This window comes from Narcine bancroftii, chromosome 9, assembly GCF_036971445.1.
Source record: "Narcine bancroftii isolate sNarBan1 chromosome 9, sNarBan1.hap1, whole genome shotgun sequence".
In the NCBI taxonomy this organism is placed as follows: domain Eukaryota; kingdom Metazoa; phylum Chordata; class Chondrichthyes; order Torpediniformes; family Narcinidae; genus Narcine; species Narcine bancroftii.
In genome coordinates, this window is record NC_091477.1 from 47,052,159 (window position 1) to 47,078,752 (window position 26,594).

The window sequence follows — 26,594 nt, forward strand, 5'->3', positions numbered from 1 at the left end:
TAGGAGAGGGGGGCATGGGGAGGGGAAGAGAGGGGTGGGATGGGTCTTTTAATATGTTGGCCCGACGCAAATGGAGATGTAGACGGAGTCAATGCAGGAGAGGTTGGTTTGCATTTTACCGAACGCAGTTTAGAGTCTTGAAACTTTGTCGGTGAATTGAAGTAAACGATGAAACGGGTTCGTGGGAGTTTCAGGACGAAATTAACAGGAGGCAGATGGTTCAAAGGTAATTCCGGGATCTCCATCGAACGACCATTGAAAGAAAAACTGCAGGAACCGCTCAGCAGTTCGGGGGTTGCCTGTGGGGAAAGAAACATTTCAGCTCGGTTGTTATCTCCAGAATGTTTCCAGCGCGGACAGTTTTTTTCGGTTAGATTGCCTTGCTCTGTTGACTTGCCCGGGACGCATCGCCCCTCTCTTCGGCTCCCGCCCTGTAATATCGGCGCACGGCCACCGGGTGCCAGTCTTGATATTGGAATGGCAGATATTGCTTGGTTCGCAAAGGCAGCCACAGAGAAGAACCCGGTTCAGGAAGAGGCACCGCCAACTTTGCCCTCACCTCTTTCCCGAAATACTACTCGCGTGAATCCGTTTAACTGCTTTATTATTGCACATCACCCGTGTTGGGAGTCGGGTGTTATCTATTTTGGGAGGAACATAATTTCTTGAACCAAAGTGGACGCAGATGGGGAGGACGGGCACATGGACTGATGGGTTATTAACCCCCACCCCGTCGGCTTCCGCCTCTGTGTAACTTTATTCTTCCTGTACGTGGCTTGGGTATCGAGGTTTCTGACTCCCTGTCTTGTGAACACTCCAGGGCACCAGATCATTGATCAAAAGAAACAAAACCTATTTCCTCTTCATTTGGTAGGGTTTTCTCTGCATCGGAGAAGGTTGGGGGGGGGGGGGGGGGTAGGTGGGGGAGAGAGACCTGGTGGAGGTTTATAAAACCATGAGAGAGGCCTCAAATTCAGAATATTTCCCCCAGGACACTACTAGAGGACATGCATTCAAGAGGAGGGAAGAAGTCTATGGGGAGATGCTTGGAAGGGGTTGCCAGGGGTAGTGGCGGGTAGATACTACTGTGGCATTTAAGAGGCTTTGGACAGACAGATGATTATTAAGCGGAAGGGTGGATATCTATCAGGTGTAAGTAGTAGAGTTTTAGTTTGATTTGGACATTATGTTCTGCGCAGGGTGTATTTTAGCCGTAAGTCTTCAAGGGCGTGGCCATTTCAATCAACCTTTGGATAACGTGTGCTGGGACCACCTGAGCTGTGATGTTTGCATTTGAACATCAATTTCGTCATTGAAAGTTTCATTTCATCAGTAATGTTCTGATTGGAGGATGAGGAAACCCAGACTGGAAGAACTCCGTAATCACCCTCGCCTGCTCCCTCGCTCCCTGTGCTGTCCAAACCAGGACCTCGTCCTGCGTCTCTTGTCAACATTGGTTGACTGTTCTGGCTTTCCTTCTCCATTCCATGTTCAACGCTGGTTCCCGGAACCACGCTTCATCTCCGGATCTCCCCCCCCCCCCCCCCCCCCAAACCCCAACCCCACCTCCGGCCAACTAAAAGGAGTTTTTGCACAATGGAGTATTGTCCAGCCACTGCACGGTGTGTGTTCCTTATCCCATCCCCTGCAATGGCCGCAATACGTTCTTTGATCGCGTCTTGTTTTAAATGCTATCTCTGAACTCCAAGTGAAGGGAGGAAAACCCCTCGCCAGCTGGGGCTGCTCCTTCCTTGCTTCTGCTTCTTGTCGGTCTGTGGATTATCATTCCGAAATTTTCTCTATCTCGAGATCATGCGTTGGTTGGGTCCATCACTGAATTTTATTTGCATTGTTCATATCTGGATGCGCTGATAAATAGACCTGTTTGTGTGTAACATATATGTGTACATGTGTGGAGTTGTGTATGCGATCGCTTGTTTCTGGAAATGGGAATGAAACAGGTCCTTGCAACTTCGAACATTAATCCCCGAACTCTACTTTCTGCTTGTTCATCTTATAACAGTGGAAGTCGGCGCGAGTTGGATTCTATTACACAGCAACAGTTCGTACCGTCCAAATAATTTGGCCCTGTCCCTCACTATTTCCTATCCCCCGGGACCTTCGTTTCCCTTGTGAATGAGCAGTGAAACTTATTCTTCAACCCTGAATATCATAAATTAATGTGCGTTCGATTTTGTTAGTGCTGACTCGGTTACGCCCTGAAACGAAACGAGGAAGTCTGCAGCCGCTGGGATTGTAGTTAAAACATACACACAGGAACTCGCAGCGTCCATGGGAGGTAAAGAGAAGGAAGGTCACTTTTACCTCCCATGGACACTACGAGGCCGGCTGAGATCCTCCAGCATTTCGGTGCGTTTTAACACCATCAATCAAGCATCGGTTATGGCTTCAAATGAACGCTGCCACCCAAAACTGTTGTTTATTAAACTTTCCTCTTCGATGAGATTTGCACCTGATGACATCCTGATACCGACTGCGTGAGAGGCCAGGATCTGGACAGACCCGCTCGGCGAGCGGCCAGAGCCCGCCGTTAGATGGCGCGCTTGCGCCCAGAATGGCCTGACGCTGCTCCCCACGAAAACTTCTACCTCTCTTATTCAGTCCTTATTATCCCTGCTCTGTCTCTTCACACCCCCTCCCCTTACCTCTCTCTATGTTAAAACGAACTATCCCATCTTATTGTGCCCGTTTGTTGTTCATCCCTCCGTTCTCTGGAAGAAGTCTAGCAAAGAAACTTTTTCTTGCTCAGGTCGCGCTCCTTCCCTAGGACTGAAGGGGTGGGGGGAGTCCTGCCTGCCGGACCCAGCCAGCATTTTGGCAAGCTCGCGAACTGTGAAGAAGCAAGATTTTTTTGCTATGAATATAGAGAATCGGAACGAGTTTTTAAAACCGTGAGCCCAACCCAGGCAAAGGCTTACGCAGGGAGAAAGGAGCATTCAAACGCGGCCAGTCAACTGGTAAAGAACAGAAATTGTGGAAGAGATGTCGAAGAAGCCGGTGGCTGAGGATCAGGTGGGGCGTTGGTGAACTGGAATGGGTGATGCCATTACCCGAGTCCAAAAATAAATTGAACCCAGGGCGAGCGCTCCACTGTTCTGCGAGATCGCTCCGAACTCTTCACGAATTAGCAAATCAGAGCAAGCACCTGCTTTTCAACATTCTTTCGTTTGGATGTCCCTCTCTTCAAAACCATTCCTGGGACGATTATTTTTAAAAAAGTTGCCCTTCGACGCTTCACCACCCCGCCCTCCTCCCCGAGCCTTGCATTTGTAATGTAGTGCAAATAACCCGGACCAGCAACACGGCGGCGTCAAAAGCTCCCACATCTTTTTACAAACTCACTGAAAGGTATGGACACCAAATTTGTACCCGCCCCCCACTTCCAATGTGCATCGCAAAGCAAAAAAAAATATGCAGGGTAAAAATAAACTGGAATGATTTAGGCCGTGAACTTTTTACTTAATTTACAATCTGGACCGAATGTCCACCAAGAATCCCAAATTCATCCCCCCATTTAATTCTGAGCTGCAAGGCATTGCAAACAGTTATGCCGTTCAGTAGTAGCGATTTAATTAAAAAAAATTAAAACGTCCTTTCATCTAATCGATAGAATAAAATCATTAACTTTTTCCCAATATTATTCAATAGTAATGTTCTTTAAATTATTGCTTTAATTGGGTCGATTTGTTACTTTGGGAGAAAAACGGTAGGAAGTAAATAAATATTTTATCGCATACCCTCAACGTGCGCGCTGATGGTGGGGGGGTGGGGGGAGCTCCTGTCATTTATTTAAAAGATCACCGTCATCTCTCCCCTCCGAGGAATCCTGTGCATAGTGCTACTCAAGGGGATGAACCCTTTTCGGTATCCGTTGAAATGTCCTTAACGGCAACGATCGCACTGGTTGCAATCGATTGTAACAAGAGATATTTCATAGCAAAGTAATACCCCCGAGTACAGAGGCTGTGATATCAATCTCTGCGGTACAGCGGAATTTTATCAATAGTTTTATCAGAAGTTTGAGTTTTTTATGCTCGTCTCGATATTAAATAGGGACGGATTTTACTTCATGGGTGTTTGCAGGATGTGAATAAACTAAAATAGATTTCAGTGTATCTCATCCAAATTCTTTGACCCTGTTTGAAGCGGTATTAGCATACTGGGGTTAAATATTGATTGAAAGGGAATATTTTCAATATTATTGGTCTCCCAATTTGCGATTAATCGAGAATAATCTTCCCCATGTTTTGGTCGGCCTTGATCATGAATCCCGAGCCGAAACGTTGACTGGAGATATCTCCCCACGGATGCTACCTGACCCCGCTCAGAACCTCCAGCTTCTTTGTTCGCTCAGGATCCCATTATCCACTGTTTGTGCGTTTGTTATCCCGCCGTGTCTGCTTCTGTTATCACTTTCCGACGGGAACCTCTTTGTCTGTCACATCCCGGAGAGCTTTCGAGGCGCTTTCATACCCCCGCTCCGTCTCTTACACAGGACGACTGCGGTAACGGGTCAGAGCATCCTCCATCCTGGATATCAACAGATCATTCCACATTTGGTCTTTAATACGTGTTCAGTTTCGTGCGTACTAATGCAAAGTCCTCACCTTTAACTTACTCCTGAGTGCGGATCAGAGAAATGTCTATTTGCTCGATCAGTTGCCAGTGGTGCGGGTGGGCTGGGAGGTGAGATATTGTTTGCTGGTATGTTTGTACCCTGACGGAAGGTTGACTTCAAAAAATGTCAGACCCAACTTCGCATCCTGGCTTTGAGTTCTAATGTGGTAAGGGAAGCATGGTCTCCAGAAATCAAAGCATGAGTGAAAGAAGGCCGTCTGCACAGCTAGGAACGGTGACATTTACCTCATGGCGAAGTTGTGTTCTTTTGATGTGGTTTATTACCAAGTAGCGAGGCTGTGGGTGAAGTCCAGACTGCAAACCGAGAGTGTGAATTGGCTCAGCTCCGGAGCCGGAGGTGTTCATTCCGGTCTAAATGACTACGATTTTTTTTCAACAGATAGATCCAAGTAATAACAGGCGAAATAGAACAATGTGAGATTTGCTACCTGTTGTATGCCCAGTTATAAAAGACGATACGTAGTAAATTTTAAACATTCCTGCATGATTCAAACAGATGTTATACCCACATACTTGAAGGAAAACTGTGAATCGCCAACTTGCAGTGCGGATATTCTATGTAAACAAGATGAGCGCACCTCTCGATTGAAAGATGGTCATTCATATAAATCAAATTGCTCTACTTTTTAAAAAAATCTTTCTTTGCAAATTACACTGACGCCAAGCATCTATGTAACTGCGTTTATATTGCTATATCTTTATGCATGAACGTGTGTTGTGTGGTTATTGTCTGTAGTATTTGAACATGTGTGTGTGTGAAGTGGGGTGTCGGTCAGCGAAGGTGAGTGTGCTGGGCGTGGTGCACTTTATAAAGAATATTCATCCCCAAGATATGCACTGGAACCCAGCTGTTAAAGCCCCTGAAGCAACCTCACTCTCTTGAACTCTTGACAACTCATTTCCATCACATGACACCCACCAGTGTCTCTTCAAGAACTTTTGAAGACAAGTACATTTGGGAAAGGATGAGCTTTTTTTTGTCGATTAGGACCTCACCCTTCTTACACCGGGGAGAGTGAGTGAAATTTCAAAGTTGGGGCGTTCGCGGACTCCAGGTGAAGGTGTAAGATTGCCAGACAAGCGGGCTGCTTCTCTGAGATCTCCAGTCAGATCGACCCAAGTAAACTCGTGTGAATTATTTTTTTTGCTGAAAATATACGCGGGCGGCACGCAGAGAATATGTGGCTTAGAGAATAAGCACTTCATAAAGATATTACATGTAACCAATATTCCAATGGGGCAGATTGTATTTCTAAACAGTGAATTCCTTCTACCTTTACCGCTTTGTTATGTCACATAGGAAAAGAACAAAACACGCTTTACTCTATTGTCAGGTTTCCCTGTCAATCATACGCACGAGGCACAACCATTGGCTCAGAGGGGAGGCGGGTTTTTGCCATGTTTGGTATGCATCGTTCAACCTCTCCCCCCCAGCTCTCCAACCCCCTCGCCGCGACCCATACGGGAGGCTGCTTGCCCTCGGGAAGAGACAGGGGTTAGAGTGGGGTAGCTCAGAGAGCGTGGCTGGGAGAGAGAGAGGGAGAGGTAAACGCGAATTCCTTCAGGGCAGTCGGCTCCCACCACTGCCTCCCGCCCCCCCCCTCCCCACCCCCTTCTCCGCCTCCCACCCGAGAGATCAGAGAACAGGCATCACTACCACCAATTCCTTCCCCCTCCCCGATCCAAAATCCCCGTATCGTTCACAAGGGAAAACTCATCGCTCTGTATTTCCCATTCATTCGACACACTGGCAGACGCGGTGGTTTGCGAATAAACACACACACGCATACACAAAATAAACTTAGTCTTACTAATTGGACCATGACACTTGGTACTCCAAAGCCCGACAGTCCGGCCTGATCATTAAGCGGGCTTCAATCTCACCTACTCGCTCCACCTTTTGAACCCCCTTTTTTTCTGGGAATATCTTACCTCGCTGGATCACTGAGCCCCCCTCCCCTCTCTGCCCCCGTTCTCCCCTTCCCCCTCTCTCTTGTGTTCCCCGGTACCTGGCGCAAGCTGTATTTTTCTACACTTTATTTTGGAGGATACTTGACGGCTGTGAACTGCGTTCAACATCTTAAACGGTCCTGGTGGCTTTTGACGGCGGCGAGAAGGAGAGCGAGAGTGAGAGGGTGAAAAACAAGCTTGTTCCCATGTTTGGGATTCAGGAAAATATACAACGAAGCGGGGGCAGTATGAAGGAAGAACCCATCGGAAGCGGAATGAACGCTGTCCGCTCCTGGATGCAGGGAGCCGGGATAATGGATTCAAGTACAGCAGCTCAAAGGTAGGCTTGGTATCGCTGTTGATTTTTTACGCGCACCTCTATAGTATCAATGCAGACTCGGTCGATCTGGCGAAAATCGGTTCCGAGGTCAAACTACGCCTAAATATTTGATTTAACATCTTTTACATTTTTTTTCCTGTGTAATCTTTCACTCTACTTTTGGTCTTTTTAATTCTTGGCTGAATGTGCTCATGAGGAAACTGCATCCATCCACGGCTGTTCTTTGTACACTCTCCCCGTTATGATTTCCGATAACGCGACGCTAACTTTTGCAAAGGCGAGTTTATTTTTTTGTAGACAAAACTATTTTAACCCACTAATCTTAAAATAATGTACGTCTTGTTTTTTTTAAAAAAACTCAGTCCAACTAGTTTCCGGAACCATTAAAAGGCGGATTAAACAATAGATTACAAATCAATCAGGAATTTGATACAGTGTCAAATTATTTTGGATCTGGGTAACAAGAAGTTTGCTTAATGTCAATGTTGTACGTTGTCTTGGAACAAAAAGGGTAGGTGGTCTGTGTGGCGCTCACCGACTCCCCCTGTTCTTGTTCGCCCGCAGTGGTGTCGGCTTGGCCCGGGCTCATTTCGAGAAACAACCGCCCTCGAACCTGCGCAAATCCAACTTCTTTCACTTTGTCCTGGCTCTGTACGACCGCCAAGGTCAGCCGGTGGAGATAGAGCGGACAGCTTTCGTGGGGTTCGTGGAGAAAGAAAAGGTACGTTTGATTTTTCCTTCAGAAAGAAAAGTTTGCGTTTGGGTGTATGAAGAAAGGGAGCGCGGCAGGAACTCGCTGAACACGCACTGTTAGCTCGGCATCGCTTCTCGCTCTCGACATCATCGTGAAATGGACTCTTCTGGCAAGATGTTTTACAATCAGGACAACTCGGATTAAATCGATATTTTAAACTCCGTCCCCACTTCTTAGGTTTTAAAAAAAGTAATTGTCAATTTTCCGTTATAAAAAAAATTTGGAGGGCAAAACAATGCAGGCTTCAGGCGAGTTGGCTCACACCCGCGAACCATCGGGTGGGTCGATAAAACCGGGTCTCCCGTGTTCATACTTTTAAAAAATGAAATCGTAAGTTGGGGTTTCGCTTTATTTGCCAGAAATTGTTAAAGTCGCCTTCTTCTTAAACATTGTTTCAGGAACTAAGTGGAGAAAAGACCAATAACGGGATCCATTACAGATTACAGCTGCTCTATAGTAATGGTAAGCTGCGCCGCTGACACTTGTGCAAGCTAAACTTCCAAAACCCCAGCAATGATTGCGGGATTTCATCACCCCTCTCCGGTCAACTCTGTTTCCGAGCACTTCCTCCCGTCTAATTTATACACACCATCCTGTTTGTTAGATATATTTTACTGCCTGTGAACTTCACGCTGTTTAAGTCTCCCTCCCTGTCTCTCTCTCTCTCTACACACACACACACACACACACACACACACACACACACACGGCACAGACTCTTCACATCTGCCACCTACATTTCCAAAGTAACCCGAGTTTCAGTTGTTTGATTTGCAAAGCAGACTCGCAGAGAACAAAACGCAGTTTGCGTCAGTAAAATATTTATTCCCAATAACCTTCTTGACCCGCTTTTAAATAACCCTCTTTCCACATTTGTTTCACCAAATTGAAGTTCGCTCACAAACCTCACCGAATGATCCTCGCTGACTCTTCAGCGACCCTGGTTTTCGCAGATATGACTGAAGCAAAGAAAAGCAAATAAATTGAGAGTGCTGTTATCACGGTTTTAAATGCCTGCACTAAGATTTTTTTTAAAGTTAAAGCTGACAGTTTTCAATTTATATTCTCATAATCAGGAATCAGGACCGAACAGGATTTGTACGTCCGACTCATTGACTCGATGACGAAACAGGTCAGCGGATCTTTAATGCTTTCTGCAAGGGGTTTAAAAAATACATTCAGAACTGTTTTTTTTTTAAAAATCTCTGAACAAATTGTAATCGTGCCCAGAGGGTATGATTCAGGTCTTGGAAATGTGCGGCTGTTGTGGAGAAAGTGGAGTTTGAAATAGGAACAGAGTTACTGTTGGAATGGTCCCGCCACAAAGCGGCGGTGCTTTGTGAAGAAATGATTAGAAAGGGATTTTGTGGGAGTTGGACTCTTGGATGTTACTGAGGCGAAATAAAAATAAAACAGTAGTTGTAGAAACCTCCACCGCGGACACTGGGGATATGGAGGTGTTGACGGGAGGGGTTGGAAGCGGAGAGAAGGACTGATGGCCACCCACCCATATTCCGAAAGGCGGAAGAGCGGAAAAAAAAAGGCGCCCCGATCATTGCAGACTGACTGGGTCGCTGTGCAGATGTTCACAGTGAACAGGTTTAATGTGTCAAAACTTTGGCGGCAGTGGCGTCTACTGATGTGTTTTGTCTTCCTGACGAGTGAGGTGGATCTCTGGCTCTTACAGCTGGTGGTGGCCAGGATGGTTTAAAAGTTGCGTGAACCCCTAGGGTACCCAGAGAGTTCTCCACATCTACCCAGGCCATGTTTACTTACAGATTTTTTTTGTTGTTGCCCGGTTTTGGTATCGTACACAGACTGCCCGCTGGACCAGATACTCTCCTTGGCGTCGATCCGCTTCCAAGCACACATATATTCTCTATATAAGTTTCAGATTCACATGAGGTTAACGCGTCCGTTAGATCCAATGTGTTCCATTGGCGTGAATGTTTCTTATTTGTGAATAAAATAACTTGGATCCGATGTTTGAAGGTCTTTTTGAACCAAACTTTAATAGAAGGCTAGAACTCAGGACACGGAACTTGTACAATATTTAATCGCTCTCCAAACCCCTGAACCCTCTGGTCAATTTCAAGGAAGTTACAAACCCACACTATTTTAGAGAGAAGATGGGTTACTCTCCAGCGATTTAAAAAAAAAGGATAATTTCTTTGTCTGAAACGTTGATCTTTGCTTTGCGCCACGTTTCGTTTTAAATGTGCGCCGTTTCCTGTCCAAGTACAGACCCTAACATCAGGCACATCTTGTTATCAAAATGCCTCAGCAAGTTTTAAAAATATTCTTTCTTAATGTCGCTACCGAGGAGAGTCAGAGCTAAAGGAAGGGGTCAACTGTAATCTGAGAAACAATGTGGAATTTCAGTAAGAAATAAGAATTCACACAAGCCGCGTTTTCACATCATAATTCTTGTAACATCTCTGCTAAAATAGCACATGCACATTAATCACATTTTAACCCAATTATATATCTCGGCGTGCGGATATCTAGGCACAACTATGTATTTATATATTATACGGTTATATTAATGATAGCATGGAATAACGCCAGATGAACTTTTTGACAATCTGGATACTTAAAATAACCTGTTGTCGTGATCTTTCCGGTCCATTCCTAGGCTATTTATTACATATAACATTTTAAAAAAACCTCCCACCGCCCGCCTTCCCATCTTCACCACCACGATGGCACTCGTAGCTTGACCTACCCCAAAATATCACAGCGGCGGTGGCTTCATATAATGTTTGAAGGATGTCTCTTTGGTGCATTTCTCTGCACGGAAGGACAGGCTATATTCTGAATGAAGCAGTGATTTCTGTGTGATGGTCTCTTCGATTTTAAAGGTTGAAGGGCCATTTAGTCCTGCGGCAGTGTTTGACCTCTGAGATTCCTATTATCCCAACGCATCAAACTCCTGATGCCCCCACCTGTACTGTTTTGTTTTTAAAATCTTAGCTTTTAAGTTCACCCCTCTCTCTCTCACTCTTTCTCTCTCGCTCTCTCTCACACACACCCATTTTAAAACATTTCAGGTGTGTGTGTTGCATTCTACACAAATCTTATCAGACCGCGAAATATTCTAAATGCCCAATTCGAAAGCTCTCACGGTCTGTGTAATAGAAGAATAATTATCTGAATGCATTAAAAATGTATGAAGTTTTTAAAAAAAAAAAACTCAGATTGCACCTCTGATCAAACATATTACTTTCAAGGGGTTTTATTCCCATCACTAGATTTAATACGTTTTTTTTTGTTAAATCGTTTATTAAGATGACTTTTCAATTGTCAGTTTGTGTATATATATCTATCTATATTGAGAGACGCTGCTTATATTTTTTCTTTCGCCTCTGTTGTCGATTTCTCTTCGATGTTTGCAAGGGAAAGAGGTTAAGCTTTCACACGAAAACAGAGCTTGCGGAAACAACAATAAACAGACGAGCAGTTGGGGTGGCATTTTGATCGCATTTCACCATCTGTCGGCGAGTAGCTCTCCAAATCTGCCGCCCTATTTCTCTTCATCTTTGTCTTGAGGCCCACGGTCTAACGTGTTCTCTCTTTACCCCCCTGCCCCCCACCCCCTTCCAACACATTTCCCAAAGACACTCGCTGATCGTTTGTGGGTTGTATATTTTTGGTTGCATTGCAACGTTAATTTGCCTCCTTTCCCCCCCCCCCCCCCATCCCCGACCTGCATTGAAAACTAAACTATATAGGCACAGTAGGCGCTGTATTCTAACACAGGCATTTGTGAAACGTGTCAGGGCATAGTATGTCAAGGGAAATTTTTTTGCAAATGTGGAAATTAACATGAAATTAGCGAGGCGTGTAATGAGCATTCTATATTGGATTTCCATTTTGGTCCATTATTTATAGTGATGTAAGTAATTTCGAAAATATACGAGGTTGTATATGGTGTATCACAGGGTAACTGTAAAGCCAGGAATTGTTCAATAATTATGCAGAGTTCCAATGAGTTCACCTACAGTGTCCACATTATTCATAATTTGCTAACCGTAGTGCTTTACACGACATAACGGTTTATGAAAATGATTTACATTTTGTTTCCTTTTCCTCAGACAATTGTCTCGATTTGCATCTCTGCAGTTAACTTGCTTTTATAAATAGCAGTCTGACTCCACCGGACTAACTCCTTTATTCTTGTAACACTTCACTTGATAAATCCCTGCAACAACCATGTATGTATGTAGGAAAGGTTTTGAACTCCCCCCTCCCTCCCCCGGCATTGAGTTGCTATACAGCCATCGGCAGTGGTCAGTAGGTGGAGTGTTTCTGAGTGTTTTGATTGGCACCGAAGGAAGTTGAATAAATACCAACCTTAAATACGTGCATTATCGGCCAAGTTTTTGGAACTATTAATAATCACATATTCACCGGAATGCCTTAACATTATAGAGAACTATTGCAAGGCACCATCCTTTGCACATGAAGGACTCATCTGCTTTGCAAAATCCCCCAAATCAGAGGTATCCAGGGTGCAATCTTGCCCGATTGTAAATGCACACTGTTCAAATCCATCTCCAGGGGTAGAATTGGAATTCTATATATATATTTTCTCTCGAGTAACATCGATGGAAGTTTCTTGAGCTAACAAAACCTGAGATATTTTTTCTCTCTGCAGTAAATGTGAAATTGTAAGTAAAAATAGATAACCAATTCAAATCTAAAAGAAAAAAAAGGGTTGACTGATATGAACATGTGCAGAGGATTTTCTAGAAAAATGCAGTTAAATGTCTCAAGATTATATTTTTATTTCCATCACTTCCATAACTTTGATTGAAATTCAATTAAATCACACTGTAAGTATGATTAGAGATTGCCAGGCTTAACTACAGGAATAAACATTAATGCAGAAGAAAGTGTAAACCAGTAAAGAAATTGATATAGTTCAGTTTTGTAATAATTGTTTGCAAGAATATATTATTGCCTGAACGTATACATTGTTAAATGTATTCTTTCAGGCAGGTGTTGTTGCATTGGGCTGATATGCGGGGATTAAATATTTGTACATTGCTGTGTGATCTATTTATGTTCCAATAAATTTATGCCAGTCACAAAAAGAAGTCTTTTTTTTCTCTGATGGCTAGTGGTTTGATTCAGAGAACATGAAACTTGCTGTTGATTTGGTCTTTATCAAAAGGATAGCTTGGGAACTCAAACTGCTTATTGTTACATGACATGTGCTAGTGCTTGTAGTTTGACAAAGAACTGGATCATGCAGAGACTGAAACTTGTGGATTGGTAGTTTGCAAATTTGAATTTTTATTTTTACCCCCCAAAAAACTCTGGTGTTGTTACAAAACCAAGTCTTTCAATTCTGCCATTTCAGGAGAGAGATTTGCCCTCCTTACTCGGGTGACTCCAGTGTGAAGCCAGTGCTATTCACTTTAAATTGCTCTCCATAGTGGCCTAGCAAGTCATTCACTCATATCAGTCAGGGCAATTAGTGATTGGTAAACACACATCTTGCCTGTGATGGCAATATCCCAAGACAATAATAATAGAAGTCTGAGACATGAATGAAAGTAGAGGAGTCAACATTTTAGTTTTAACCATTCTCTTTCTGTTCCAGGCTATCATTTATGAGGGACAGGACAAAAATCCTGAAATGTGCCGAGTCCTTCTGACCCATGAGATCATGTGTAGGTAAGAGCTGTTGTAAAACCTACAGGTCGACCAGATACACATTCAATTTGTATTTTGTGCCTCCTTATATAAAAGTAGTATCGCAAGCTGCAATATTTTTTTTACCATTTCACCAACTTACACCTCTTTGCACTCCATATTAATCCTTGTTGGTTTTAGTCACAGTGGTTTTCCTTTTGTGCTCATTAAGTTCTGAAATATCAAAGCTGTTTTCGTGTTCATAATATTGACTCTCAAAAGCACAAATGCCGCAATTTGAAATGAGTTTAAAAAGTGTTTGGGTCTTTAAAAATCTCTAATATTTAATGTGCCTTAATTTCACAAATGGTTTGAGTCCAAAATGAAGCCATTTCAGATGTTATTGAACAGCAGGTAGGCAGTTTTATTTTCTGGGCACCTGGGAAATCATAGCAACAAACATTGCAATTAGAAAATCTCTGCAGAATGAGAACGTCTAACTGTTCTGCTCCCCCTGTCCTTATTCGCTTGCTTCCTCGTGTGCTGGTGATAAACTTCCATGGGCCCCGTAAGCTTGTCTGTTTTTCAAATGTGTGAGCATTTCTTCATGTGTGCAAGCCCCAACTTTCTCTGTTTTTGGTCATTTGATTCTAGAAATGCAGTGAAGGATGACACTTGTATCAGCTGGAAAATTCTTGAGCTGGAGTTTCCGAATATTGACTTGGACCAGGAAACCTGGCTATTATTTTTTTTCCCTCCTTAATCCCTGCGGCACTGAGGCCAGTGCAGTTGCTCCCCGGAAAACTTAGAACAGAGCTAGAGTTTGACATAAAACCTTTTAGTCTTGATTTTACTATTTGGTTTGGAAAATTTGTGAGCTTTGGCAAACTATTCCAGATGACCAATAACATTTATCTCATTGTAACAAATACAGGGATTAAAAAAAAACTCCTGTTATAATAAATGTTTCCCAAGCTCCCAGCTGACTGCATTAAAGGCTATGGTGTCCAAACCTTGTAAGACAAACTCTGCTGCAAGAGAAAGTGATTTATTTCAAACTGGTCCCACAGCATTGTTCTCTTACTAAGTTTTCAACTGCGTAATGACAACTACACAGCTGTAATTATTTTAGCAGTCACAGGAAGTGGACAGTGCCATCAAAAAAATTCCCACATGTGGTTCCAGCACAGACATAAATGTCAGAAAAGCACAGCAGTCTGTTTTGAGGGAATAACATTTGCAAAGCAACTCTGTGTCTTAGTAACAAGGCCTTCCCTTCCACCCAAATTCTTTTTCCTTTTTGGAGGAAAAGCCTGCACCAGGATCTATTCTGTCTATGCTGAACTACTGATCTTGGTGTCGTTACAACACAGCACAGCAAGGAGCCCTGTCCTAGAAATTGTCCTTGTTCCAAATTGCAATGTGTGTCACTAAAAAGAGATGAAAAATGTTTGCATTTATAGCGGCATGAAAATGTCTTGAAGTTGTTCTCGCAGGGATTTATTGTTGAAATGCAGCAACTGTTGTGTGCAGGTTTTAATTAATTTGGAGAAGTTCTTCTGTAATATTTGTGCAGGCACACACAGCATATTGCCAATGTTTAGCTATTAATTCAATTTACATCTCTTTCTTGACTCTTCTTTGGCAGAGGTAGACACCTACGTAGGGTAACAGTTGGGTTATCATATTTGGCCACTGGATTAGAGAGCAAGGACTCCCATAACTGAACTACCCAAGATATTCCCTTTGGTGGAAAAAGTAGCCAGCTACTTTGGAGATTGACCCCAGTTCTACACCTTCAGGAGGTGCAAAGTGAAAATCCCAAGCCTTCTAACATTTGTTAAGTTATCTCATTCAGATGCTCTGTCTGTGATCAGACCCTTCAGTCCATCGTCTATGCTGACAATAAGTGCTAATCCATACTGATCCCATTTAACTTGTATTTACTTTTTCATGTGCCAGTTAGCTGAAAGTTGAACATTGTACTTAACAATTGTTTCATGGTTACATTTTTGCACGTTGTATTTTAAATTATTATTTGACAGGCACAGTGTAATCCTGATGACCCATGAGTTGAAATAATTCCAGGTTCTTTGTGATTAATAAATGGTTGAATGGATACATGTTAACTTGCAGGTTGCAGGAAGGCAAATGCCCAATTAGCGTTCATTTTGAGAGGACTAGTATTTAAAAGCAAGGATGTAATACTGGGGCTTCATAAAGGAGTTGATCAGATCACACTTGGAGAATTGTGAGCAGTTGTGTGCCTCGTATCTAAGGAAGGGTGTGTTGGTGTTGGAGAAGGCCAAGAATGATTTCTGGAATAGGAGCGTTTGATGGGTCTGGACCTGTACTTGCTGGATGATTGTGGAATCTCATCGAAACCTATAGAATACTGAAAAGCACTGGAGAGAGTAGATGGGGAGAAGATGTTTCCTGTAGTGGGAGATTCTAGGACCAGAGGACACAGCCTCAAGATTGAAGATCACCCCTTTAGAACAGAGGTGAGGGTGGTAAATCTATGGAAATCATTGCTACAGATGGCTGTGGATGCCAAATTACTGGGTAGATTTAAAGCAGAGGTTGATAGGCTCTTGATCAGTGAGGGCATTTAATGCTATTAGAGAAGGGAGGAGAATGCAGTTGAGAGGAAAAATACATCAGCCACGATTCGAATGGCGGGGCAGGCTTAACGCTATTCCTCTGTTCCTCTGTTCCCAGCATCTGCAGATTTTCTTGCTTAACTCCTATTTCAGTGCACCGTGGCTACAAAATTACAGGGGAAAATGTTGATACTTACCTCGAAAGTTAGGATTTCCAGAATAGTTACAAGAGCTAATGATGGTCATGAGTTTATTGTCATACACGTGGTACAATGTACTTATGCACTGAAATTCTTACTTGGAGCAGCCAAACAAGTATGTTTAAAACTGCGTTTATAGCGTGCATGAAAATGTCTTGAAGTTGTTCTCGCAAGGATTTATTGTTGAAATGCAGCAACAAACTGGCCTCGACATCCTTCTGAGGCAGGGAGATCTGCAACTTCACAACTCTGAGAGAAGATGTTTCTTCACATCTCAGTCCTAGACTGTGGCCCCTTGTTCTGGACTTCCCCAATATCGTGAACATTCTTCCTGCATCTCCCTGTCTGAAAGGATAGAATTGTTATGTGGATTAACACAGAGCCAAGGCAGACGAGTGAAAACTTTACGAATAACCAATTATTATCTTTTTCTCCCTCCCTCCCTTCTCTCCATCCTTCCCTTCTTTCCTTCTTCCTTTCTCTCCCTTCTATCCATTTAATTAGCCATCTATATATTTATTTAATTAACACAGTCAATCTATTTATTTATTTACAACATGATAGAAGCTGATTCCGACCCGGGAAACCTGTGCCACCCAACTACATCTAATTAACCATCTGTTTTTGGAGGGTGGGAGGAATCTGGGTCACTCGGGGAAAACCCACGCAAGTCACAGAGAGAATGTCCAAACTCCTTAGAAGCAGCACTGGGCTGGAACCTGGGTCGGTGGTGCCATAATGGCTATGCTACGTGCTGCCAAATTATCACTCTTTCGTGAGGAACACTTGATGGGCAGAATGCAAAAGAGAACTTGTTTCCACTGGTACATGAGACGAGAACTGGGAGATATTTTAGATTTAAATTATGCTAGGCATGCCTCAATAGAGTCTCAAGATCTGGGAAGAGTAGATTTAGCAAAGAGATGAGGAGGAACTGACTCTTCCAGAGAGTAGTGTATCTGTGGAATTCTCTGCCTAAGAAAGCAGTCGAGGCTGCCTCATTAAATATAATTAAGCCACAGATTTTTGCATAATAGGAAGATGAAGGGTTACGGGGAACAGGTTGGTAGGTAGAGATGAGTGGACAGCCAGATCTGCCATGATCTTGTTGAATAGTGGAGCACGCTCGACAGCCCAAAATTTCCAACTCTTGCTCCTATTTTTTTAACGTTCTTTTTAAGCCAAGGGAGTGGCAGTAGATCAGGATGGGGTAAAGGGTTTCCAGGAAGCAAGAGTTCAACAGTACAGGAAGAGGATGGAAAAGGGGAGATCCATAAGGTACGGAAGAATCAAGATGACATTGGGAGAAAAATATGGTCATTGTGGAGGTAAAGCGGAATGAGGCTGGCAGACTGTGGAGGGACTTTATATGGCGTTTTCTGCCCAATGTTTTAAAAGAGCAGTTAACCCATTTAAAATAAATGGGTCAATGCCTTTGTAAAAATAGCAGGCAATGGAATGTCATATCACAGCAGGTACTGTCTTTGAAAGCACTTATCACTATTAAATGTTCTATTCTGCGACAAGAATAGTTAATGGAAGAAAGAAGTTCAAAAGGGAGGTGGATAAATATCTGGCTGAAATACTGATCAATTTGGGTTTTTGGTGTGTACTGAATTAGCCTTGAGTCTGGGGTGTTGAGAATGACATCTGAGTGTGGTTCCATTAACCTCAGTGTCCCTGGACCAAGAGCCAAAATAAACTGACTGGGGTGCCTACCAATTGTGTTTAACATTGAACCCTGATGGCTATAGATAAGGTGAAGGGTGTGTAGTCACGTGTGTGTGTGTGAGTGAGTGTGTGTATATGTACAGAATATGTACATGTTTTGTGTGTGTATATCTGGGTGCTTGTGTATGCTTATTGTGTGCATGGGAGTGTGTTGAGATGAGGATGTTTTGCACATTTATAATGATCCTTGTGGTTCCATTGTTTATTGATAATTATTTACTGTAGTGCAGATGCTGAAGTAGTAGTGAAATCCAAAAAACTTTCCAAAGAGATTGGGACAGATTCTTGAAACAAAAGCTGTACAGAACTACGACGTTAGCTGGGAAGTTCAGCCTGATTTGCTACCTTTCTCAAAGTGTAGGCTCAGCCACGATCATCTAACGACCTTCCTTTGCGCTGTATGATTTTATGACCATTTTAATGGTGTTTTCAAAAGATTGACATCCGTGAACTCACAAAACAAATGTGCTTGCGAGTCTGCTACTGAGAGATGGGAGCAGATTCAGTAATGCAAACAGTTCAAACTGGCAGATAGAGGCTCAAACACCCCAATTCACATTAAAAAGGACCGAATAATTTAAAAAAAAAAAAAGTTTTTCAAGTTCTTGCTTGTGAGGGAAGAGCTGGATGTGTAAGAAAGCAGGCTTCAGTAAGGGATGCAGGAGAGAAAGAGGCAAACCAACCAGGGAACATAATGAATGAAGAATCAAAAGGCCAACACAAGACCTTTGTGTTACTGCTGTTAGAATCTAGATTGACTGTTGTTCAAGCTCTTTGCTCGACATGAAACTCGATTCTCTGCTGACAGAAACATCATTCTCAAACCTAGAAAGTCAACTATTGTTACGAAAGGAAATAATTTGAAGGAAAGAAATGGGTATATATAAAAACGTGTATTATAGAGATAAATAAACTATGTATTTATGAAGAACTATAAATTGCCTCAGTGATGGAGATAGTTTTACCTTTTACTAGAGCAGCTTTGTGCTTATTTTTCTCTTGATGTGGAACCAAATTCACTCATTTTTTTGATTGCTTTAGTGAACAAACAAGGCTTAGTTTGGGCAAGAGATCCCCTGATAAAGCAGTCAGCAGGTAAACTGGTTGCTGAGAATCTTTTCAAATTCAGTGCAAAATATTCCATTTAATCTGGATCAAATAAGTTTTTTTTTGGTTTGCTTGAAACTTCCTTATTATTAGGAACTAGGGAATTAAAGCATTAGGTTAGCTTCAACCAAAAATAAAATTTTAATTTTATAGATCTATTGGAGTTTTTGGGAAACTGAGTACAGTTTAAATTTCTTATAGACTTTGTATAATTTAGAAATACTATTTGTAAAACCAAAAAGATTATCAGCAATGGTTAGGGAAGGGTTGGTTCAAGCATATGAACAGGGCATGTGTCTGCATCTGTGTGTATCTGAATCGGCTTCTGCCTCTGTGTTGAGGTGTGTTTCTGTGTTGCTGTTGGTTGCTCCCTGCACTTGTATCTTTGTCTGTGTCTTTGGCTGTTTCGATACCTCTGTCCATGCCTGGATCTCTGCCCCATATCTCTGCCTGCACCTGCAACGCTGTTCAGTGTCTAGGTCTCTGCTTGTGTCTTCTGTTAGATCCCCACGTTTTAAACATAAATTCAGTGAGAACCAAGTGCGGATTTCAGAAATGGAAATCTGTGATGATTTTAGTCAGACCCTTTCATCGTCTCATTGATGCTGATCAAGTTCATATTCCTCTAAATCTTTTCTGTTCATGTATCCGTCCAAATGTCTTTAAAATGTTGTAATTGCGCTCATCTCTACTACTTCCTTTGGCAGCTGATTCTAAATATTCACCACCCTCGATGAGATAAAGTTGCCTCTCATGTCCTTTTTAAACCCCCTCCCCACCTCACCTAAGCCATCTAGTTTAGACTCCTCTGGGGAAAGACTGCCTCCATTCCCCTTATCCAGCCCCAAATGATTTTGAAATCTCTGTTTCAGATGGCCTATAAGTTGAGCAGACAAATGCTTTGGCTGTGTTGAGTGTTGTTTCCATTTTTAAGCATTGTAGCCTTTGTTGGGCTGGAAGACCAACCAGCACTGAAATCTCCTCTGAACAATCACCTCCAATCTTCTGGGGCTACGGACTCGTGGTTTAGGTATGCTTCAGGGGACCTCCTATAAGCCGGACAGTGAGTGGCGAAAGGCTTTTAAATTTGGGGGGGTGGGCGAAGATCATGACGGTATCTGACCCTGCCCACTCTCCTTGTTTACTCACCCGTGTGGCCTCCAGCAGAGGCTGCTAGTGAGTGACTGGGACGGGATTCCCCCCGCCCCCCCGCCCTTCAATGCGGGAGCGCTGAAACTAATCCTCACCGAGATTAGCGCATTCAACACAGGCCAATAATTACGGGCTCTTCCTGCTTTGAGTAGGGTTTTAAAATTTCAAATTTAAACATTATTCACATCAATCTCTCTCTCCTGCCCCCAAACTCTGTGGCGTGAAAGGAAAACAGTGCAAAGACTCTCTACATGACATTTATTCTATGCATTTTTATATAGGTACATATCTATGGGTTTGTATGTACTTCTATAAACATTTATTCATCCTTATATTTATTGTATGTTTCCTGCCGTGGTCATGTCCTGAATCCTATTACAGACGGCGTGTCTTGTGCACCTGTGCGAGATGCAGAATTTCGGAGCATCTGGACCTTGCACAATGTGGATGACACGAGGCTCTCTCTCTCCTCATTGTTAGGGTCCCGTTCACAGTCGGTGCGTCCTTTTCAGTTGTTCGGGGGGCTTCCCCGTCGTGTGCTCAGCCACCCGTGGAATTAATTGTGGGATCCAGAAGGCAGGCGTGCTGACACTTCTACCGGAGTCACACTTGTCTCTGTTTTTTGTGTGTGTGGGCGGGGGTGGGTGTGTGTGGGTTTGCATGTCTGTGGGTGGGGTGTGTGGGGGCGGTGTTGTATGGGGGTGGGGGTGTGTGTGTGGGGGGGGGTGGAGGTGTGTATGGGGGTGGGGGAGTGTATGGGTGTGTGTGGGGGGGGTGGTGGTGTGTCGGGGTGGTGGTGTGTCTGGATGTGGGGGGTGGGTGGAGGTGTGTCTGGGTGTGGGTGGAGGTGTGTCTGGGTGTGGGGAGTGGGGGTGTGTATGTGTGGGTGGGAACCACGCTCTTCCACGACCGCACGACTGAATGGCCGAGCCCATACTGACAACCGCCTCCGCTCTTTGCGGTGGATTTGCAAGGTTCTGTAGGTGAGGTCGGGCCACATGATGATAAGGGGGGGGGGGGGTGGCAGGAGAGAAACGGGGCATCTTGTGAAAGGTCACTCGACTGATGAGGGAGGTTACAGATTTCATTGTTGACTGGAGAAGCCAGGCTTTTGTTGTTCTGGGGGCGCTGTTTGTTTATGACTCGAGGTGGAAGCTGTCACCCATTGTGTGGCGGTGGCTGCTTTACATTGCAAATCTGGTGGTCGCTCCGAGCATCGGGGCTCCCACTCGACCCGGCGGCGCCCTCGCTCTGCCCGGCGGCCGGGAAGCCGTGGGGATCTGCTGAACGTGTGCCCAAGGTGCCCTCTGCTCGCCATGAATCACCTCCTCCTTCGTTCACCATCTCCCATATGGTGCGGTACCAACCTGCCTCTCGCGGAGGGACACCCACCGTTCGTCGTTTCAGGAGACTTTCCGGCCAAGTCTGGTGGCTCTAGCGCATCCAGCTCGGAAGATCGTGCAGGGTGTATCACGTTACATCACATGTGTTATGACAAGCGCTCAAAATAAGGTTGATTGACCGCATCTTCCCAAGGGCAGTGCTTGAGTGGAGATGATAATGAACACACAATGATTTGACAACTCCTGTGTTCCATGTTCAAAAGGCCAGGGGCCTCCCTGTTGCTCAGCCACTTCCCCCCCCCCCCTTCTTCCCCCCTCCACTGACTCAGCATCTGATTCTTCTGCTGGTTTTTAAACCGGTTCAGCGAGGGATGTCTCAGTGTGGGGAGGGAGCAAATCAATGCAATGAGCGCCAGATTTAGAAGCCACAGAAGACCCCCCCATAATGCTCGAAATTCTGATCACAAGAGGGAGCTAGGCATTGACTGGCATCTCGATCGAACCGTGGGCAGGACCCCCCCCCCCCCCCCACCACCAAAAAGAAGTCACAGATGTCCTTTATCCTCCTCCCCACGCCCTTTCCTCCCGTGCTGGATCCCCAGCCTGTGTGGATTAGTCGACCACAGCTGCAGAAGCTCGTCTCTCTGCGCTCCGCCATCTGTGGAGGGGGACAGAACGGGCAGGGTTTCTGCTGATGGTCTTTTCCCCGTTCACACCCCTGGCGGCGAGCGCTGCCGAGCAAGTGCGGCCTGCCCTGCCCCATCCGATCGCCGCTGCCTCACGTGGTGGCCCCGCTTGCCCGGACTTCACCTGCTGGGATGACCAAGTCCAGGGTGGGTTGTGGTGAGATGGGGACGGGTGGTTCCTTGCTGCCCCTGTTGGCTGAGGCAGTCCCAAGGGGCTGAGGCAACAACCATTTTCATTTCTGTAGCACCTACTGCATGGTGGAATATCCCAAAGCTCTTCCAGATTGATTTTTCTTGCCATGTAATAAAACAGAAAATGTGATACTATGCAACATTTCTTTTAGCCTCAATAAGGCAAAGATTTGCCATCAGCAGAAATTGCCCAGAGAAACAAAGGTGAGTCCTTCAGAGTCTCTTAAGTGTCTGTGGATTCGCCTCCAGCTCTTTGGCAGGCTCCACAGAGTCCAGTCCCGTCCAAACCACCGGTGACTTGAGCTCCAGATCCACGCCCCTGACACAATCAGGATGCCCTCAGTGCTCTCCGCACCCTCCCACATCTTGGTTCCGATACTCCTTGAGCTAGTCTCCTGCAGCCTGTGTGGGTTCCTTGTCTTGAGTCACCAAAAATATGCCACCTGCATGTTCTTCAGTCTCAGAGCCCCTTGCTGGTTGTGGTCACCAACTTATGGGCCGTCTCCTCTGCTTCTCCTTTTCAAAAGGTGGGTGGGCAGGGGGGGCATACTGGTCTCCCCATTTTCTGGTGCCCTGCACCAGTCCTCTGCAAACCCCTTCTGCCAGCTGCCGAACGTAGACGCCCCCATCTTGGGCCCAGACCCCACAATCACAAGATTTTTAAATCGACCATCATCAGTTGCTTTAACGGCCCATATGAAGTCTGTATGGAGCTGACAGCAGTTGAACTGGGTGTTTGGACCTGTGGGAATGCTCTGTGTCTTCACTCCCTGTCTTAACAGCAATTCTGGCAGTACTGCCATTTTCTTTCTTATTGGACAGCCATCACTTTGGAGCAGTGGTCATGGGCCATGAAATATGGCCCTTCAATCTATTGAATCCATGATAACTATCAAGTACCCCTTTACACTAATCCTGCTCCCCACATCAGCTCTCCTCTCCTCACCCCAATTCCATTCTCCCACACCCACCTAAACCAGGGACAGTGAGCAACCAACCTGCCAACTCGCGTGCCTTTGGAATGTGGTAGCAGGCGAAGATGGTGGGAAAGTCGGGAGGTCACAGGGCAGATGTCCACACTCCGCGCAGACCACAGTGGTGGTCAGGACTAAACTCTGGTGCTTGGTGGTGTGATGCAGTGGCTCTACCCACTGTGCTACCCATGAAAGAAGGCATTAGGAAGGACAACCAAAATCCCAATCTAAGAGGTGGATTTCTAGAGTCATCCTGCAAGGGAAGAGGTCTATGATGAGAATTCTACCCTAAAGACTATGCTACAAAAAATCAAGATGCGTCTTTACTTTGTCCCTCGAGCTTTCTGCTCATTCTGATTGCTGTGGGTTGTGGGGATAGGTGGGGGGAAACAGTAGTTAGACAAAATGTCTCATGGTGCAGCCCAGAAGCCTCACCATGTGCTGTTCTATATGTCTTTTCTGTTACATTTCGCCTCCCATTGAACAAATTAGATTGGGGCTGCAGGACTTTTCAAAAGCCTGCTTCACTCTGGTGTTTTTGGCTATGCATCTCAGCCTTCCAGCCTTCCAACCTTGTGAAGAACAATGATCATTTTACCCCTATTTCCCTTCCTAAAGGCAAAGTGCCAGAAATGGCTTCTGCAGATCCTTGGATACTGATCAGCAGTGTTTTGTCCTTCCAGCTCTTAAGAGTGCTGATGTCATTGTAATTTTTAAAACCTTGAGCCAGCAAGCATCAACTAACTGAGCAGAGATTGGAATCGCACTGCAGACCCAATGAGGTGTAGTGGACTCTGGCTGTCTCTATGTAATCGCTGGTGACATTCTACTTTAATAAAGTATTGTTTCCAGTGAAGTACAAAAGCTGCTTTCCATTTGACAGGTTGGTGGAAGTCAGTGCTGAGTGTCGATACATTATGGGCTCCTTTCTGATACACACCTTCAGATGTGAAAACCATTACATTCTGCTCTATCAAAGCACACAACAAGGAAATGTCGGAGTAATGAACCTTGACATAAGTAGAGTATTGGACCAAGGAGTTCCGAGATAATTTGAGGCCAATGGGCATCACTGAGAAAACCTTCCAATGATCAATGTAAAACCTTGCACAAAGGTTTGTGATGTTGGAGGTCAATAATCCCATCACCAGGGTAGCATTGCAAAATCCTAGGCACAGCCATCTTCTACTACTTGCATTCATGAGATTCCTGTAGAAAAAAAGGTCAGAAATGGGGATATTCACTGAGGATTGCTCTGTTCATTTGTATTGTGTATGAAGCAGCCCATGTCTCCATGGAGTGAGACCTGAACAAGTTTCCATCTGCAGTACTGTAATGGTTACCTCTCCTTCGAGGGAGTGTGGGACTTAAGTGAAGTGCATGCAGATGAGCAATGGCCTCTGAGGTCATTGGTGTCAAGGGCTGCTTCTGGCTCCTTGGACGATCTCCGAGGTAGAGAGATCTGGCTGAATGCCCAGCAACTTTCCCACTGAATTTTACCACTGCTGTGGCACTGCCAAAAGCCAAGATCTATCAAGTCAAGTTTATTGTCAGCTGATTGCACAAATACAACCCAATGAAACAGAGTTCTCCAGTCTTTAGCACAAAACACACAATAAACCAGACAAATATTTAATATGCTGTATTCATTTAAATAAATATTGTTTCATAAATTTGAGTATTTCAGATAGTTAGTGTGAGCAGTTTCTTGGTTTGTTCAACATTCTCACTGCCCATGGGAAGAAGCTGTTCCTCAGCCTGGTGGTGCTGGCTCTGATATTCCTGTATTAATTTCCTGACAGAGGCAGCTGAAAGATGCTGTGAGTAGGATAGAGGGATCCTCAATGATTTTGCATGCCTTCAGACAATGACACAGAGTAGATCACAACGATTGGGGCGGGGGTGGGGGGGGGGGGGGGAAGGGAGACTCCAGTGATCCTCTCTGCCATTCTTCTGGTCTGGTGGATTGACCTCCAATCCATTTCTCTGCAGCAACCGTACTGTAATGCAGCCAAGCGAGGGCGCTCTCAATAGAGCTCCGATAGAGGGTTGGCATAATGGTGGCTGGTAGCCTTGCCCGCTTTAGCGTTCTCAGGAAGTGCAATTGCTGTTGCGTCTTTCTGACAAGTGAGGAGATGTTGAGTGTCCATGATAGATCACAAGTTAAGTGAACTCCAACAAACTTGGTGCTCTCCACTCTGTCCACTGGAAAGTTGTTGATGTGTAGTGGAGGGTGGTCGTTCCTGATCCTCCTGAAGTTCACGATAATCTCATTCATCTTATCCATGTTTTGAGTCATGTTGTTTTTCTCGACCCTTTCATGAGGTTTTCCACCTCTTCTCTGTAGTGTGACTCATCATTGTTGCTGATGAGGCCAGTTCCTGTTGTGTCATCTGCAGACTTGATAACTCTATTGGAGCTGGATCTGGTGATGCAGTTGTTGGTCAGTAATGTGAAAAGGAGTGGTCTGAGCACACAGCCTTGAGGTGTGCTCAGATCAATGTCACTGGGGAATGTCCTTGTCCACCGTCAGATGGCAGAATACAATGGTCGTGTGCTCAGTGCCAGATTATTAACGGTGCCCCATCTTCTAAGAGTCAAAGGAGCATGATGTTGCAGATGTGATATTACAGAACTATTGCCACATACACTGCTTCTGATAAGAAACAAGGGCAATGTCCTTTACATTGGAGAATGTGGTAATCCAGTTCTTGTATTACTCACTCTCGGTAAGAAACAGAAATGTTGTACAGAATAGCCAAAGAAATTTAACTCTTTAGCTTCCACAGCCACTCCTTAAACACAGTGCAATCTTGCAACCTTTGAAATAGAACTTCTTTTACTTTTTACAATATTTTTATTGATGTTTACATTATGCACAATTGAACAGTACAGTTATATATTGTGTTGTATAATTTGAGAAAAATAAACCCTTATAATTCAGAACACCTACCACTAATCAAGGTTAAAAGCTGACACTTAGGAATCAATTGACAACAACCTGAAGATGGACAGCACAGCACCAAGGCTTCAGAACAACCTGAATTCTTTAGATTATAATAATAGTCCATAAATGGGCCCCATGTCTTTTGGAAGTTAATATTTGACTCTTTAAAGGCATATCTAACTTTTTCTAAACTTAAAGAAGACATAGTATCACTTAACCATTGTGCATGTGTAGGTGGAGTATTGCCTATCCATTTAATCAAAGTTGCACATCTGGCTAACAATGAAGTAAAAGATAAAATTTGTTTTTGAGTTGG

General features: G+C 44.3%; 1 protein-coding gene across 8 annotated transcripts in view; it reads left to right on the forward strand.

The window, feature by feature from the left end:
* The first annotated feature begins 6,049 nt into the window (after positions 1-6,049).
* ebf1a (EBF transcription factor 1a) overlaps positions 6,050-26,594 on the forward strand; it is a 570,155-nt gene continuing 549,610 nt past the window's right edge. For 3 of the 8 annotated variants that reach the window (XM_069898995.1, XM_069898996.1, XM_069898998.1), the window contains exons 1-6: positions 6,050-6,204; positions 6,707-6,949; positions 7,514-7,670; positions 8,102-8,165; positions 8,780-8,835; positions 13,312-13,385. In XM_069898995.1, coding sequence (XP_069755096.1) covers positions 6,816-6,949; positions 7,514-7,670; positions 8,102-8,165; positions 8,780-8,835; positions 13,312-13,385 — 485 coding nt within the window. In that variant the 5' untranslated portion in view covers positions 6,050-6,204; positions 6,707-6,815. The remainder of the gene's footprint in view (positions 6,205-6,706; positions 6,950-7,513; positions 7,671-8,101; positions 8,166-8,779; positions 8,836-13,311; positions 13,386-26,594) is intronic. The other 5 variants (XM_069898994.1, XM_069899001.1, XM_069898997.1 and 2 more) reach the window with 3 other exon arrangements.